General features: G+C 34.1%; 1 protein-coding gene across 3 annotated transcripts; it reads left to right on the top strand.

The window, feature by feature from the left end:
- Positions 1-949: 949 nt before the first annotated feature.
- On the top strand, positions 950-17,513 carry LOC135127921 (beta-1,3-galactosyltransferase 5). 3 transcript variants are annotated; one of them, XM_064054617.1, is made up of 4 exons: positions 950-1,020; positions 1,201-1,344; positions 9,009-9,142; positions 15,725-17,512. In XM_064054617.1, exon 4 carries the CDS (start codon positions 15,747-15,749, stop codon positions 16,788-16,790), a length of 1,044 nt encoding a protein of 347 aa, XP_063910687.1. In that variant the 5' UTR covers positions 950-1,020; positions 1,201-1,344; positions 9,009-9,142; positions 15,725-15,746; the 3' UTR covers positions 16,791-17,512. The 3 variants fall into 3 exon arrangements, with proteins under 3 accessions (XP_063910687.1, XP_063910688.1, XP_063910686.1); XM_064054618.1 differs by lacking the exons at positions 950-1,020; positions 1,201-1,344; positions 9,009-9,142 and adding an exon at positions 14,702-15,004; XM_064054616.1 differs by lacking the exons at positions 950-1,020; positions 1,201-1,344; positions 9,009-9,142 and adding an exon at positions 15,426-15,585 and having other exon boundaries at positions 15,725-17,513.
- The last annotated feature ends 382 nt before the right edge of the window (positions 17,514-17,895 follow it).

Below are 17,895 nucleotides of genomic sequence, written 5' to 3'. Positions count from 1 at the left end.
ACTGAAGTTCTAAAAATTAGGAAATCGTTAAAGGAATAATATTGAAGTTCGTCAGTCCTACTTTCAAAAAATGTCGGGTTTTACTGAGTCCACGATTCACAGTTTGTGAAATATAAGATTCTGGACATATCATTCAATTTTTTTTATTTCTTCCAAATTTGGTGATAAAATTTCAAAATATTGGAACCTAAACCTTGACTGGAATTTAATTGTGACATGTTTTTTATACGTAGTTTGCAGCTTTCTAATGTGTAACTCGCAAAAATGTAGTATGAAATTTTACAGTTTTACACTATGTTGATTTAGCGATCTCAAAACGTCAATAAAACATTAATTAATTAAACAAATGAAAAACAGTTTATTCAATTTTCTCAAAGTACTGGGAACACAATATTATCAAAGTTAATGACGTCATCATATCAAATATCATTTGAAACATATGTAGCGTATTATGCTCATTAAAATATACCTCGGAGTTATCAAAAATATTGCAAAATCCAATTTTATAACTTAATTAAAAAACTAGACATTCTTTTATTGTGGTTACAGAACATTAATTTTTTATTATGTTATTTGTTCATCTTCTCCAGATAATTATTAAAGAAATTTGAAGAAACAAAATATGATTATGAGATTAGCGTTTTAATTAGTGAACTTTGTTAAATTTAAAGAACACTCTATATTGTGAGATTGTGAGTGTTTCTCTGACTTGTTTGTTTCTATTTATATTTATAGTTACACTCGATAAAATTAACGCAGTGATAATTTAAAGATATTATTGACTGAGATCTTCACTCCTCTAAAGCATCGTGTTATTTAGCCTAGTTGTTTTTTGACGTCATTAAATTTATATGAACTTGGATGAACGTTTATTACGGTAGAATAGTCTATTACGTCCTCGCACGTGTGGATTCTGATGCAGCGCAGATCATGGTGTGGAGTTCATCAAAAGAGCTCTTCGAAATATTTAGCAAAGCTCATTTATGAGTACGTTGTTGTTAGAGTTTTCAGTGGCTGCTGGTGAGTGTTTGATATCTAAAAATTCGCTTCCAAATTTTGAATGGTCGTGGAAAATTTGAGCACTACTTACGTCAAAATACAACAAAAGGGGTGTTAGATAATTATTATCTACGCCATTTATTTTGTTTGCTATTTTAAAGTAACTACGCGTTATAAACCTATCGTTTTTCGGCTTTCCAGTATCCTGACCAATTTAAAGCAAAGGCCATAAAGTGAGAAGGTGTTTAGTGTGCTATTCGTAGGATTTTTGAGGCCAGATCACTCACTACAGCAGCCTTTTCGGGGATAAAATGCAGGGTCTCCAGTGCCACAGCCAAACAATAAGTGAGTTTTGGCTGTTGTAACTTATTTTTTTTATAATTATTAATAACTAACTACACTGCATTAATTTTGAAACGTGAATTTACTTCAGCTTTAAAATTTTTGATTAATTGCGAATCATGTTTGTAGTGAATTGTAATGTACCTACCTACAGTATTTTAATGGCAAATATTTTGTTTAACAAAAGAACATAAAAAATCTTTACGTTTTAAATAATGTTAAATACTAAGAAGTCAGAATAATCTGAATGGACGCATTTTCAAAAATTCTGCAGTGAAAGATCTGAATGTTTTTCTTCTAGTTGTTTCTAGTACTGAAAGCTTTTGATTTTAATAAAAGTGCCGGAGAAAAATAGAAGAAGGATGTTGCAAAGAAGTATGGAACATCTTTTGCAACAAAAATAGTATAAAGATTTTGATATTAACTTTTGAATTATTAAAACAAAAGTTACCATTTTTTCCTGAAAAAGGAAAACATATTGTTACGTTGAACGGGCGAATAAAACCGGCGTGGGGTGAACTCAACAATTTATTTCTTACTCGAATTTACACTTTTATTATAACTATTCAGCGATTACGTACAAAATAAGTCCGGCGTAACTTGTCTGGACGTTCACAGGACTCGAAGTGATGACTTTATTCGTTATCTGAATAATAATAATTCGTTCCCGAAGGTGGCCTCTATTTAAACCCATACTTCTGCAATCGAGGTCTTTCTCGAATATCCATTGCGGTTCCATCTGGGTCTGTCGCGACATCCGCTTACAGGCTTTCCTTTGGTGAACGCCGCGTCGCTCGGCCGATGAGTCATATTACATACGAGAAGAAACGCATACATACTAGAAGACTTATAGGCGTCATACTGGAGGGCGTATGGGTTTATTTGGGAACAATATTTAGAGTATCTATTACAGAAAGAAAAAGAGAACGTTTTAAAATTTTAGGCCGACACTGGATATACATATATTGAGGTAGAATGAGTTTTCTAATTATGTATTACCTGTGGTTGCAGTGTTCGGGTTATTTTAAAAGTTGTTCAATAGAATGGAAAGTATCAAGAGAAGTTTGGCTTATGATATTTTCAATACATTTTCAGAATGTAATATTTCCATTACTAACAGATTTATTAATATGTTTCATGACTTCTAGACTACGAAAAAATAGGTTTTTCGTTTTTGCTTATCTGTCGTCTGTCTCTTGTCTGTCGTCTATAAGTAATTTATCCAAGGGTATTACTTGATTCTCAATATACTTCTCAATCACGTTAGGGATATTACTAAAAGAAGTTGCAAAATTTTCTTTCTTGGACTGATTAGATTTGTATTGAAATATCCTTCAATTGTTTGGTTTCCTCGCCAGATTATTACTGTTGTTATTTTTATTATTAAATTAAAGCGACCGGACATGGCAAAGCCATCAGTTTTGCCCGCACTTTCTAGTTCGGACTCTTCATTTTGTGATAATGTGTCTTTCACCTCTCAGAAAGGGAGCACTCGGATTTATTAAGAAATGGCTTGTCCAGACAAAATTAGTAATGCCATTTTTGCAAGGAGACGTTAAGACCTGGGTTTACATTCATTCCTGGAGAGCTCACGTGACAAATCAGACGAAGAATACCACGGTATCACTTTAGACGTGCGGAAGAGCCGTAGGAAAATGTTGGAGTTTAACACCCAAAGTACCTTCTAGGGTGCTGTTATCTCGTGGGGCTCCACGAATGAAAAAGTCTGGACTAAAACTATTTTGGACCGAACACAATGTCTACGTACCATGGAAATACTGTTTGGGCTTTCTTCTCTTTATCTGTCGGTAGGGATCGGCTTTAGGTCGGGATTCCTGAGAATGCACAGCTCTGGTCAGTGAAAAAACACGACAACTACAACCAAGTCCATCTTCATAGTGGAGGATGGCAGCAAAATTCTCGCCGTAATGACAGTTCACTCATACGAAGTGCTGATACTTCTACGACAAGAGTGGAAGGAACATACCGAAGTCATGACCCAAAGAGTTGGATCATCTGCTATGCGGACCGTTTGGTTTTCAGGTCAGGTCAGGTCAGGTCAGGTTACAATCAAATACAGGATTTACCGGAATACAACGAAAAAGTTGTGCTCAGCTCGATACCTGGACACATGGGCAGTGTTGGGCAGTATCTAGATACTTGTATCTAAATAAAGTATCTAGATAAAATCGAATTTAAGCACAACATATCTGTATCTAGATACAAAATTAATGGCGCAGATACACATACATTTTTTTATTTCACTTTTTTTTCAGTAGTTATTAGTTGAGTTATACTAGTAGTAATTTTTGATACTTCATGTTGGTGGTTTTGGTCACATAAACAAAAATAGAGGTAAGAGGTCCACTAATAGTGTTCTGTCACGGAAATTTTCATATTTTAAATACCATCATTTCCTACATTGTAGCCTTCAGTATGTTGATGTTCGCTGTTCGTGTACAGAAATACGGTCGTACTTGAATAGAATTTATTTGTATCAACATAACAACTTAAAAAACTAACAATAACAAGTTGGACGCGACTCGGGACACAACCGCTTACGTAGACCGCACGAATGGAAGAGAGCGAGCGTCGGTTTATTTTTCCCGTGTTTCTTGTTCTTCGGGTATCCTCGTTCATCCCGAAGTGACTGTCCAATCCGGCGGCAGTGTAATGTTGGTTGCCTAACTTTTAGGAGCATGATAATTGCATGCCCACAAGTATTTATACATCTTTAAATATAATCCTGAGGGGTAATAAATCTAAGCCATGGTAAGATGGTATTTTAAAAACCATGAACCACAATTCACTATTCACTGCGTTTTATGCTTGTCGAGGCAAGGCACTTTATCTGTGTATCTGAGCAACCCGGGTCCGGTAGGCCCGCTGGTTGTATTTGTGTTATTAAATAAGAGTAATTTTAATAGTAAAAATATTTGTTTAAGGTATGTTATTATTTTTAGAAAATAGTAATTGCGTGTTACATAATGATTAATTTTTTCAATTAGCACAAATTAGTTTTGTAATCGACTAATCGAATGTTCAATACATACATTTCTCTCGCATAAAACGCATATTTGTTACTGTTTTATATCTTTACTTTTCAGACAATTGTAGCATCTTTTCCTGTTGCCACATGTGTCATTTATTCACTTTTTCATTGTTGGACCTTACGCGAGGCGGGCTTGGCAGGTCCGTTTTGCCCTAGAATGTGCCGATTATGTTTAAGTGTAATTATGTTGGGCAATAAAATTAATACTTTTACAACCCTCGGTAGAATAATTTATCGTGATATATTCTCAGAAATCGTGAAACGAGATTAAAATGAAATGAGTTTCAACAAAAATCTGAAAATTTAAAGTTGCACTCTGGTGATTCCGGCCTGCCAGGCAGCCTTTGATCCTATGAGGGGTTTAAATACCTTTCTAAGAAATTGTACTTATTTTACTTTAAACGGAATCAGCAATTCTTTCTAAAATGTATATACCTGCCGCACCGGGATAGACGATTACCGGACATGGTCATAAAAACATCGTAAGCCGATATTGAAGAATAATAATTTATGACAGGTTGCCGACAACAGACCTTCGGCACAGAATACTCATTTCCCGTATTCTTTTGAAATAGTAATTTTAATGCTGGAGATAATTATTAGATATACTCAAACACAATTTGGACACTGTAGTATGGAAATAAAAACAAAAAAATATTCTTTTTAAGCGTACGTAATAAATATTGCACAATTTGCGACACATCAAACAGCGAAGCGATGGCCTATTTGCAGGAAAAAAGAAAAGATTTTTCAGTCTTGAATAACTATGCTACAGTAAAATGTTTATTTTTTAAATTTAATACCACAATCCCTTCTTCTGCACCTGTGGAACAGGTGTTTAGTAGCGGAAACTAAATTCTGACACCAAGAAGAAATAATTTAGGTGACAATACGTTCGAAATGTTGTTAATTTAAAAAAAAATCATTAAACAATACATAAAAAATACATAAACATGTTTTCAGTTATTTTATTCGCCAAAGCTTGAAAAAGTATCTGTTTTCTTGTACCTGTTATCTAGATACATTTCGAAATAATCGAAAACAATCTGTATCTAGTATCTAGACACTTTTATCTTCCATATATCTATATCTGTATCTAGATATTTTTAAAAGTATCTGTCTCCAACACTGCACATGGGTCATAAAGGACATGAAAGAGTCAACGCTCTGAGAAGGCAGTTTTGAAAAGCGTCAAAAAGAAAGATTTAAAGAGTGTATGAGATTATGCCATCTTCAAGAGTGGTTGATATTGAACCTGCGCCACTCAGGCTGTTCATACAAAGTCTTGATGAGAAACGGAACGAAGAGTTATTGAGACTAAGAAAAGATCTCGGTATTGGGGTGTGGACTCCCGATAGCCATGCAGAATGTATTTAAAGGACGATGAGGCCCCAAGCACACTCTGGGTTCTTGCCCTCCCTGTGCTGGCATCAGGAGGCATCCGTGAGGAAACTACACAATTCTGGAGTCACATGTTACACAAGATGCACCTGTAAATTGTATCCTGAACTTCATTAAATGCACATAATTCTTGTAGGATTCGACATTATGAGAGGTGGCTTTATTTATAATAAAAAAAGTGAACAACAATTCTTACCTACAGTCTTTCATGCTATGGTGGCTGGTTTCTGGGGTTACCCTCCGTTGGACTGGTTCCAAACATCTAATATCTTGCTATAGTGCAGGAAGCGAAACACAATTAACACATTTAGACAAAGACCGTATAAAGGATTTTATAATTTTGAAAATACTACACTAGTTGCCTTAGCGAATGCTTTGCTTAGGAGAATCGGTGTTCTGTTAGTCTTCTTCGTAACGCATGGTTAAATAACAGAGTCGATTTGATTAACTTTTAACAAACCATACTCTCGAGAAAGTCTGTTAAAAAGAGACAAAGCATTTCAATAACCAATACATATGAAAATATTGGCGTTACATCTGTTACATTTGTAAAGACACTTGAGAATGTATCGGCAAAAGACTTCAGCAACCACGTGGTTAGTATTGTCTACAATATTGCCAGAGTTATCTCTAGTATTCAATAGTATTTGACACTTCAAACGGGTATTCTCGAGAATAGAGAAAATTATTATTATTATTAACTTTATTTTGCCCTTCGGGCTTGAATGGATACCTGATTCCATAAAACATGACAACCTTCGCTTTCTTTATTTTTGTTTACAGTCTTCTTACCTACCTTTGCATTTGCCATGTACACCTCCTTGATTCACTTCATTCCTCTTCCATCTTCTTTTAAAACCTGCTCTCATGATATCTTCATTTCTCTCATTCCTTGACAGTCACACAGTATTCACTATTTGCTCCGTCAAGGTATTGTGGCCATTGGTCGATTCTGTTATTCTCCGTTTTCATTCTTGCCTATCACAATTTTCGTTACGTATACTTTATTTCTCGATCTCCATACTCCCATACTGTCATAGTATTTATGTCTTTCTTTCCACATGTCTTCCTACATTCTTTTCTAACTCTCTTCTACATACTTTAGCATCTTACAGTCTTTTCTGTCACTCGTTCTGGCTTCATATTTTACCGCTCTTTTTTCTTTTCCTATTCTTAGCTTATGCATTCTAGTTTTTTCTGTCACTATGATTGTATCCTGGTGTTTGTCTATTTAATTCTAGCATCCACTTCATACACTTTTCTCTTTATCAGGCCATAAAACATCATGATCTTTCTATTTGTGTCACGTCCAAACGTTCTTGTACCTATACCTCAAACAATATTGGATGTCTTCTTAGCCTTTTTGGTCAGTTGATTTAAGTGGCTTAAGTATTTGAATTCTTTTACCACCTCTCTCTACTTACTAAATATCATTAATTTCGTCTTCTTTGCATTCATTCAAATTTTTTCCTTTCCATATATCTTCCCAAGCTACTCATCATTCCTTTCATTCTTTTTTCGTCCTTTGGTTTGATTACCAGCATATGCCCTCTCTCCACGTTCGGGGAAATCCTTTGCTCTTTCATTCATTATTCATTATTTCACACGTCCTCTTTCCGACCTCTTTCCTTCCATATATCCATGCTTCATTTGGTATCCCGTTCACTCCCGGTGCTTTGCCTCTTTTAGACAATCTACCTGTCTTGCTACTTCTTCTCTACTGACTGCTTCTTTCCTCTTGATTGGGCATACTAAACTTTTGTTTTTGATCGTTCCCTCATTCGCTTCTGGTAATTCCACAAAATGTTTCCTCCATTGTTGAATCTTGATCTCTTTTTTAACTGATGTCTTTTTTTCTTTCTTTCTTTATTAATGTAATTCCACGCTTCTTCCTCTTTTCGCTTTTGCCGTTTTTTTTCTTTGCATTTGTTCTGTACTTATTTCTTGTTTTTCTACTGTAATAGCTATGTATTTCTATTCACGCTTAGACTGAGTTTTTCCACCATTTCCTTTATGTCTCCTGAATATTTTGTATAACTGCTTTAAAGCTTTAGACTTAACCTTAAATTCGTGTTTCATATGCAATTCTTGTTGTCCTAATGGTAGACGTAAGTTGACTCGAAAACGTTATATGGGCTACATAATCAACCTCTGAAACTAATCTTTTTAAAGTGATTTTTTTTTGTGTGATCTTAAATTTCGCGACTATATCATAAATAAATTTACTTAAACACGTTCCAATTATTATTACTGACTGCCTGTTTGGAGAATATGTCTAGATCTTAGATCATATAATAAATAGATACCAATACTTAAACTGAAATCTGTGACTAGACATGAAGCTATCTGTTGTCGTTTTCTACGTCAAGGGAAGTAGTATAATGCTATCCTTGTGTGATCACCACATCTTCATCTTTGTTATATGCATTTCATCTGTATATGTCTATTTCACTTCCATCCTTGTACCGCACCAGCGCAACAAATCGCTTTTGACAGATGTTTCTTCTAACCTCTCTTTCGAGTTGTTGTACAAAAAACAATTTTAGAATTTAGAACAAAGATCCTATTTTAAGTGATGTAATCATAAACGATCACAATTGCTGCCCAATAATTTACTATTCCTTGTGTTATCTACTGTGAATTATTTATAAAATCAAGCTGTCAACATCTTTCGTACGAAGTTAGTTCAGACATACTTCCTAAAATTTAGGCGCGCAAAACTCAAATAGTGATCAGGCAAGGATAGCTTCATTGTAATCCCTCCATGCACGAGAGAGATGTGTGACAGGAGGATGTCGTCACAGGCTCTCCTCAGGAAAGAACACGGGATGGTGGTATCTATTTATTATATGATCTAAGGTCTAGATTCCCCATCGAGTTTGATTAAAATATCTAAATACTTTGGGAAAGATCATTGTTGTATACAGAGTCTTACTAAACGATAATTCAAGACCTTAATTCTAAAATAAACGAGAAGATACTTTTTCTATTTGAAATTTTGAAACGCAACCAATTATTTAAATTTTACTTTACTTTTTCTTTTTTCTTGATTTTCTCTTTCTATCGCCATCTTCTAATGTATTACTTAAGTCGATATTTGCGAACACTATGCGGTCTACACTTAATCAACGTATTTAAAAAAGCGTGAACAGAGCAAAGGTCAGAAAATCTTGAGGCCTGCTCTGGATTGAGCCGAATAATCGATATTTTCCAGCATCTCTGTCAGGTGGTGTGCAGTTGCGAGAGCGGCGAGGCAAGGCCCAGTTGACCGGGACGAGATGAGGCATAAAACTGCATTTTACAGTGTACCACGAACGTGAACCATTTCGGCTGTCCAAATTTCAACAGGTAAGACTCATTTCTTTTTTTAATGGCTGTACCATGAGAATAAAACGTGTGCCGGAATGCAAAATATGTCTATCCTGGCGACCTCTTTCCCCTACTAGCACCCGCTCCTCCCTCGTACTGGAACTCGAGGGAAAACTACGAGTTAAAGTTGCTCTAATGACTATCTTTGAAGTGTGATTGTGCTGACCTTTGCCATGAGACACGTCAGTGATTTATTTATTCATCGACTGCTAGCTTTATGACTATTCACTGAATCGGAGATTATTTTAAACGTGGTTACAACTTGAGAAAGCTCGTGTGTACTATGGTTGTTTGAATAATTGAAGGAGTCATATCGATTGCGGAGCTATTTACTTTTTTTCAGCCATTTATTACCGCAGGGGTTGAAAGGAAAAACCTGCGAAAAACCTGTAAATTAGTGCCTTCCGGTCACATTTCGTTCCATCATTGTCAATCGATAGAGGAAACTGTAGATATGTAGGCACAGAGAAGGATCGTTTTCCATTTTTCAAGGAGATTTCATGTCGGAGCCAAAAATGCATCAATTAACTGAATTAATTAACCAATTTAATTGGAGTCGTTTGTTACGGTAACTTTCCTGCCGTAGATGTTCTTATGGCGACGTTTTTCACTCTAATGCACTATATTCCTCTTACAGGATTTATGGAAGTCGTTTAATCTTTTAAATTATCTCTGTAGGCTGAAAATTCGGATAAAAAATGTTGCTTCAGGTTCTAACCTGGCGCTTAAAAATTTGAGGAAATAGCTTCTAGCAAGTAGTTTTAACAGATTCCATAAAAATCCGGAAAATCAAAGTTGTTTCTAGAATGCAGCTGAAAATCAAATAGGGCGTGTTTGTAAATTTTCAAAACAAAATATAAACATTTTCAGCAAATTGTGACAGTTATACAGATATATGTAACAAATTAAACATGGTAAAAAGCCAAATTTTGGACTGTTAAACTTCACTTTTGGATTAAGCGATTATTAACAAATATATGAATTATTTATTTCCTATTCATAAATAATAATCAGAGTAAATAATAAATGTTGCCCTCTGTTTCTGTAGAATTTGTAAAAGCTGGTACGTGACATGAACGCTAGAACACATAAAAGGAAACGAGGAAATCACTGAAATTTTAAGGAGGAGTGGGAAAACATGAAAAACTCCTGAAAAAATGTAGAAATACGATAACAAAAGACTGGAGAGCTGGATGAAATTTGAACTTTAATTAAAAATGTGTTAAATGCAAGGACGTTGTAATTAAATACAACAAGCAGAGAGAGAATTTAAAACTAAAAAAAATTGGTCAGAATTTTGGAAAAATTACATAAACCACTTTAGTTTTGGTCTATAAAATTAACTAAAAAAAAATAAAATGATGTTATTAAAGGCTAAACAACGTTGCATGTAGATGCGCATTTAAAACATTTTTTTATACATTTTTGTAATGACCTCATTAACTTTCTAAATAAATGTTAATAATTGTTCTGTAATCATTAAATCAGTATTGGTATTATAAAACTCAAACACCCCGTCAAAATGATTTATCAATAATTTTAAACAACAAAGAATTTACACGAGATTAAATTATCGTTAATTCAAAAATCACAATAAGCTGGTCTGGGAAACGCTGCGCTTTAAAGCGCCGCCATCGAGGATAAATGTTCGAATTCAAGTTGCAAAAATATTATTAAATCTGCAAGAGAGTTATTAAACCTGCAACCAACTATTAAACCTTTAAGGAAATATTGAAGCTCTCTCATTTTTCGAGTCCACGAAAATGTTGACTGATAAAAATTTCATGGTCATTTCTTTCAAAATGTATTACCGTTTAAATGTCATAAATGAACTATTAGCCATATTTTTTAGAATTGCTTGTACAGAGTGATTAAAAAAAATGAATGACTCAATTTATTTTACTGATTAAATCAGGAACTGCAAAACCGAATGCTTTGAAATCTTTCAGACGTTTTAAATTTTTGGTAAACATGGTAAATTTGTCACCAAAATGTATCTGTATATACCATCCAAAAATCATATCGAAAATGTGCAAATTATATATGTTGAGTCTGGCCTTGTGATTTATCATTGCTTTAATATTTTTTATTATTTATTGTAATCAAGTCCATTGGCCGACCCCCTACGTTTATGTTTTCTCTACCTTTCATGACTCCTAGAGTACGAAGAAATAAGTCTATCGTTTCCGTCTGTCTGTCTGCTCGTCTGTCTGTCTGTTCGTCTACCGTCCCGATTTTTATTAGACAAACAAAACAAACAAATATTAGTCATTTTTATTTGTTATAGACCCTTCTAAAACAATGTAATTAATTTGTAATAACTAGCGCCATCTATCTGAAAATTGAGGAACAACAAAGCTAACTGTCATTTTCATATATAAAACTATGTAAAATAAACAATTCTATCCTCTTTATATAATTTGGGAATAAGATATATGTACTCAAGGGATAAGTAGCTTGGCCTATGAAATTTGGATCACCGAAAACATCTTCATCTTTCACCAAACTTTTGATAGTTTTTGAAGTTTTGAATATTTCAGATTTTGGATATTTCAATTTTTAGATTTTTGTTTTAATTTGTAATTTTTAATTAGGGGCATATATTAATTCGAATTTTACCACTTTCACCGCGTTTATTTATATTGTGTTGACTGAGAATTTTGTAACAAGTTGTTTTAGAATTTAAAAAAAAAAATTATTTTCCGATTTTACAGTTTCTCAATTTTCCGATTTTTGTTATGCGATATTTAGATTTCACAATTTATCGAATTTGATTAAAATTTTTCTACTTATGAATTTTTACTTACTGAACATAAGCGAAGTGGAAGTACTATAATCGAGTCAATCCATGGACTCTATACTTTTACGTTTTCTCTACCTTTCATGACCCCTAGAGTACGAGGAAATAAGTCTACCGTTTCAGTCTACCGTCCCAATTTTTATTAGACAGATAATCTCCAAAAGTACTGGGCCGATTGTTGTCAAATTTTGTATTTATATTTGGAATATCATGTAGGTGGTAAAAGGCTAACCAAAATTTGTCTAATCATCCCCACCAATAACATAGTCCTACACATGCAGTTTATGATTTCGTATTGAGTTTTTACCCGAAACGTCCAGATTTTTGGAAAAAAATCAGGATTATAAAACAACACAAATATCTAAATTGTACAAAATATGATGAGTCCATACTTGTAATTTATCGTTCCTTTCATATATTTTGGATTTGCATATACAGGGTGACTCAAAAAATTAATGAATGGCTGAATTTATTTTATTGGATAAATCAAGAATTACAAAACTGAATACTTTGAAATCTTGCAGACGTTGTAAATTTATTGTAAGCATGGTAAATTGTTAATCAAAATATATCTGTTCATTTTCCCAAAAAATTGTTGACGTCATCTCAAAATTTTGCCGAATTCTACCCAGAATGTGCAAAATACTGCGAGTTTTTACTTGTGATTTATCATTGCATTCATATTTTTTAGATTTGGTTATACAGGTGGCTCAAAAAACTTAATGAATGAGTCAATTTATATTATTGATTAAATCAGAAACGGCTCATCATCACCAAATTGTGTAAAGAAAAATTCAACTCGAAAATGCTGGATATGTTTCATTGTACTTCAGGAGCGAGGGAAGTTCTGTCGAAACAACTTTCGACTAAATTTTTAGAATTATTTATACAAGGTGTCATTATTAGCATCACACTGCACCTATCCAAATTGATAGACATGACTTTGAAAAAATGTTGATGACGTCATCACAAAATTTTGTAGAGGAAAAACTATACTTCAGGGGTGAGGGAAGTTACGTCGAAATTAATTTAGACCAATCTTGTCCTTATTTTTAAATTTTCAAATACGGTTTCGCGACGTTTTTCCCCTTTTTTGCGTGAAATTTTAATTCGAATTCGGACACCTCACTATTGTGCCCACATTTCAAAAATGTGTCGTTTCGTGAATTGTAACACAAATTGTAAAATTTACTTATGCAAGTTTTATTTTTTTCTATAACTGTCTGTTAAAATATCATTATTAAAGCAAAAATAAAAGAATGGAATGAATGGAGAGCAATCGGTTTTGTAGTTTCCAAGTTACATTACAAAATTTTGTCGTACAACTTTGAAGTCAAAAAATCTAACTGTATGAAGATACAAATAAGAGTAGACTAATAAATCACACGTACAGGAAGTATATATTTTGTGTATTTTAAACGGGATATAAATAAAATAATATTTAATGTGGATGATCAAATCTTCCTAAAATTTTACAACAGTCAAGTCAGTAGTTTCGGAAATAATTTAAACAGCTAAATAGAGGGCAACGGAATATCTATTTTCTCATATTCTATTGGCTACAAAATGTTTTCTTATTTTTCGCTAAACGGACACGATTACAAAAGAAGTTAGAAAAATAGTGAAAGAACATATTGAAATACGAACTTGAAGAAGTAGAGTAGAGTTTAGTGACAAAATGGAGGGAAATGGGAATTGAAACAATCTGATAAGTGAAATTAAGTGGATTATTTTAGCCAGCAGTAACAAATGGAAGTACAATAAAATTAATGATGGTAATAATAATTCTTAAAGAAGAAGAAAATAAAGGAAAAGAAATGGAACCTAGATATGTTAGAGCGCGAAATTTTAAAAACTAACTATTTAACAGAAAGGAAATGAGAAGTACAAAACAGAATGATTTAGGCAGCTGAAAATAAGAGACGACAAAAGAATTTAGATAAAACAGGTTGACAGGAAATATTTGTTAGTGGCCAAATATTAGTCTCCAAATGCTTATAAAAATAAGGATTTTGAAAAGGTTAAGGAATGGAGAGTAAATGGGTCAAAAAATGGTGTCCGATAGAACAGAATACAAGAAACCAAAATAATTATTAGCTTTAGATATGGGAATGAAGAGAAAGAAAATAAATTGTTTTTAAATTACAAAAAAGACAAGGAGAACGAACGAAAGCAGGAAAAAGGTGGATATAGGAAGTATGGAAGAGGGATAAATCATGGACATTCCTAAAATCCACAGGAACAAAATAAAATTATAAATATTGTCAATCGAAATTTGACAGTTTCTCCAAAGAAGGTTTGACAAGACAAAAACCAGAAACTAAACTTAATTGCAGACAAAATTCTTCGCTAAGTTACAAAACAATTTTTTAAAAATAAATAGTTTTATATCCACTCCTAAACAGCAAAATCGAATAATACATAAAATATTAAATGAAAAAGATTTAAAAAGAAGTCACGGTCGTTACGATATACATATTTAATATAAGTTATTTTTGCTCACTACTTTAGGTTAACAGCCACTTTTTTTCATAAATTTTGCTTTTTTTGTTCCTACATTCGGGTTCTTTCTAACACCAATTCCTCCGAATCGCGAAAAAACCGGACGCAAATAACTTCAGACTAAATTTATTAACGTGCACATCCATAGTCAAGGTCTTACCACATTTATATTAATAATCGATATTATTGCAATTTGTTTTTACTTCATCTTTCTCTTGTTTTAAAACAGATTAAACAGACGTCTGGTGTATTTTATCAAGGACGTTTTTCCATTTATAAAATATCGAAAACACCTTCTTCGAAGCGTCATAACCTGATTACTAGCTGGAAACGGTACTGAATTCTTTATGGAATATTAAAGAAGTTTTAGATAAACGTCCAGTTAGCGATACACCAATTAAAATAAGAATCGATAGTATCATGGCAGAGGTTAGTTGTGGTCAGTTTATCGAATGGTGCGGACACTAACGTGATCATCGCGAGATGTAGGCGCCGGTTTCGCAATGGACTGCCTGCGGGGGTCAAAACACCCAAAAAAGGTATTTTTGTCCGTTTATAGTAGTATTAAAAAAAATGTTAGTTGTGGAACTTGCGCGAAACAATAGTCGAGCGCACGAGAATGGAATTGGGTGAGGCGGTAGTCGAGTCAAAAAAGTGTTCGAGTTGACTAATACTTAATTGTTAGTAATTGTGTAATTTTATATCTGTATATAATTCAATTTAAAATCTTATTCGAAAACGATTTTCAAATATTACTACTTTAATCACTAGATATAATTTTTGCGTTTATTCCAGATATTTTTCTTGCACTTGACAGTGTTAACCGGTATTCAGAATGCTGCCCAAACCGACTCATCTTGAAAACTCAGCAAAAACGGACACTTGATTTGTCAAAATTTTGAAGCTTTAGCCACTACATGTTAGACAGGATGACACACGTGACAGATATAATGTGGATTGAATTTTCACTTGACGTATACGTGACATTATGTTGCTCCCTAAATTTTCACTAGGTTGAATAAACCCACATCTGTGTATAATTTGACATTTCACTGTCGTTAAGTTTTCTCCACGACTTCAAAATATTATGAATATTTTATATGCGTCTCGGTCTATTCAGGTAAAAACTTGCGTATTGAATTTGAACTGTTTGTGCAGCTATTTTGCAAGAATGGAATTCCGTTCTATTTTGAAATTCGAACACTAACATAGTTGAGACGATACATTTGTTCCCATAAACTAACTCCGACTCGTTTCAGAAATGCCCACTGCTGTCTGAAGATGCTCGATAAAAGACTGTGGCCCAACGTCATATACTCAGTGATCCTCTTTGTCGTTTGCGTCACAGTATGGCAAATAACCACCGAATCAGAACCCCTTTCCACCGTCGCAGTCTACAGTTTGTATTCGTCCAACTCTTCGACTTATTCCTACCCTGTAAACACGCTCCCTTTCGACGACTACCACCAGCTCATCAACCTACGCAACTTTACCTTTACAATGCTCACTTTCCCCTGTAACGACTCAAACCCTCTTCTTCTCACTTTGGTTCATTCGGACCCTAGAAACTTCGACACGAGAAGGGCCATAAGGGAGACGTGGGGTCGAAACAGCCCTCAAGTGAAAACCCTGTTTGTGACAGGTCTGGTCAAGAACTCGACCCTAAAGGTCAAAATCGATAAAGAGAGTGAAGAGTTTGGAGACTTGATTCAAGGCTCGTTCCTGGACGCTTATCGGAACATGACGTACAAGCACGTGATGGTGTTCAAGTACGCCATCTACCACTGTCCGCAAGCAAAATACATCCTCAAGACTGATGATGACGTCTTCGTCAATATGCCTCTTATGATCAACTTTTTAACGTCGGACTTGTCACCGTTTGGGGGATCGAGGATGATCTTTTGTACTTTGAGGAGGAAGAGCTTGGTTGTGAGGAGCTGGAGGTCCAAATGGAGAGTTTCTTTTAAGGAATATCCAGCCAAAACGTACCCTCCATATTGCCCAGGCTGGGCCATACTCTATTCACCGGACGTAGTCTTCGAATTGTACAAAGAGGCCCAGAAAGCAGATTATTTCTGGATCGACGACGTCCACATAACTGGAACTTTGGTGAGCAAGATCCATGTGACGCATTTCAATATCGATAGCTTGGTACTTACGGATTGGGCCATGAGTAGAGCCATCAACTACCCGGCTTGGTTTAACCAAGCGTTCCTCTATGGAGCTCCCAATGTTAAAGATTCAGATATTAAGGCATTGTGGGACTACGTACAGAAACACGCAAATCACGCATCTTTATTGCGAAAGAATTACCTCGATGGATAATCAAAAACTCGACAGATGGAAGACTGTCCACAATCTATAGGTACTAGAAATTGAAGACTGTCAGAAAAACGGCCAAGTTTTTAGTAAAATCTCACTTTTTTTTGCAATGTTAGGATCTAGTTGAAGTGCCTATGGGTATTTAATTCTTCAATTTGTGCAATACGTTTCAGAGTATTCTATAATTGTTAAACTGTCCCTCGTGAGAGCTTAATCTCTTTCCGAGAGATAGTTGTGTCAAAGGGGTCCATGTAATTTAGTACCTAATGTTTAGGTAGATCAAAAAAGAGTATATTTTTATGTGTTAAGTAGCCACCGTGGTCTCTACCGAGTGAGATTGATTTGTAGACATGTTTCAAACCAATGCAAAGATTTGTCGTGTAAACTTAACTTACGACAAGATAAACTTGAAACTTGTCTTGCAGGAACATGGGAGTCCGTTTAGTACAAATTTTCTTGGTTGTTTTGTTTAAATTATTGTGTTTACGTTGTAATATAAAACGAAATGAAGTTACTAAAAGCGCTCTAAATTTGTTATGTATAAACATTATTTACTAGAAAAAAATTAGCGGAATATGTAGAATATTTTATTATTGGAATTATTATACTTAATAGTATTATATTCAGAAATTGAATAATTAATTATTGTTGGAGAAAATTACTAAATTAAAAATGTTACTTACCTGCTAGAATTAAAATGTACCTTTCTAAGAAACATATGAAACGTGCCAAGTTCAAGATTAAAAGCATTCGATTATATAGGTTGTTTTATTTTTAGACGTGTTTAGAGGGTTTTATTTTGGATGCATCATTGCTGATGGAAATTTATTTAAAGAAACGAAATTGGCTGGAATAACAAATTTTGTGTGAGCCTGAGCTTTGCTGAATGAAGAAAAATCAAAAATAGAACAAAGTGTAAGGCAAGTTGAATTTTTACAAATAAATCGTTTAACACTGTTAAAAAAGTGATTTGCAAGATGAAATTTGTTGTTCTCTAGTCGATGGAGAAAATGTTTGATTTAGAATACCTGTTCAATTATTCCCCCTAACAGGGTCTATCTCCCGTTGTATTTTTGTTTCAAATAACAGTCTGTTTTGGAAAGAGTGA

The sequence above is a fragment of the Zophobas morio genome, unplaced genomic scaffold (assembly GCF_036711695.1).
Source record: "Zophobas morio isolate AGI-343-1 ecotype UQ-CSIRO unplaced genomic scaffold, CSIRO_AGI_Zmor_V1 ptg000012l, whole genome shotgun sequence".
Lineage (NCBI taxonomy): Eukaryota > Metazoa > Arthropoda > Insecta > Coleoptera > Tenebrionidae > Zophobas > Zophobas morio.
The sequence above is the reverse complement of the archived record's forward strand: the minus strand, read 5'-3'. Positions and strand labels throughout refer to the sequence as shown.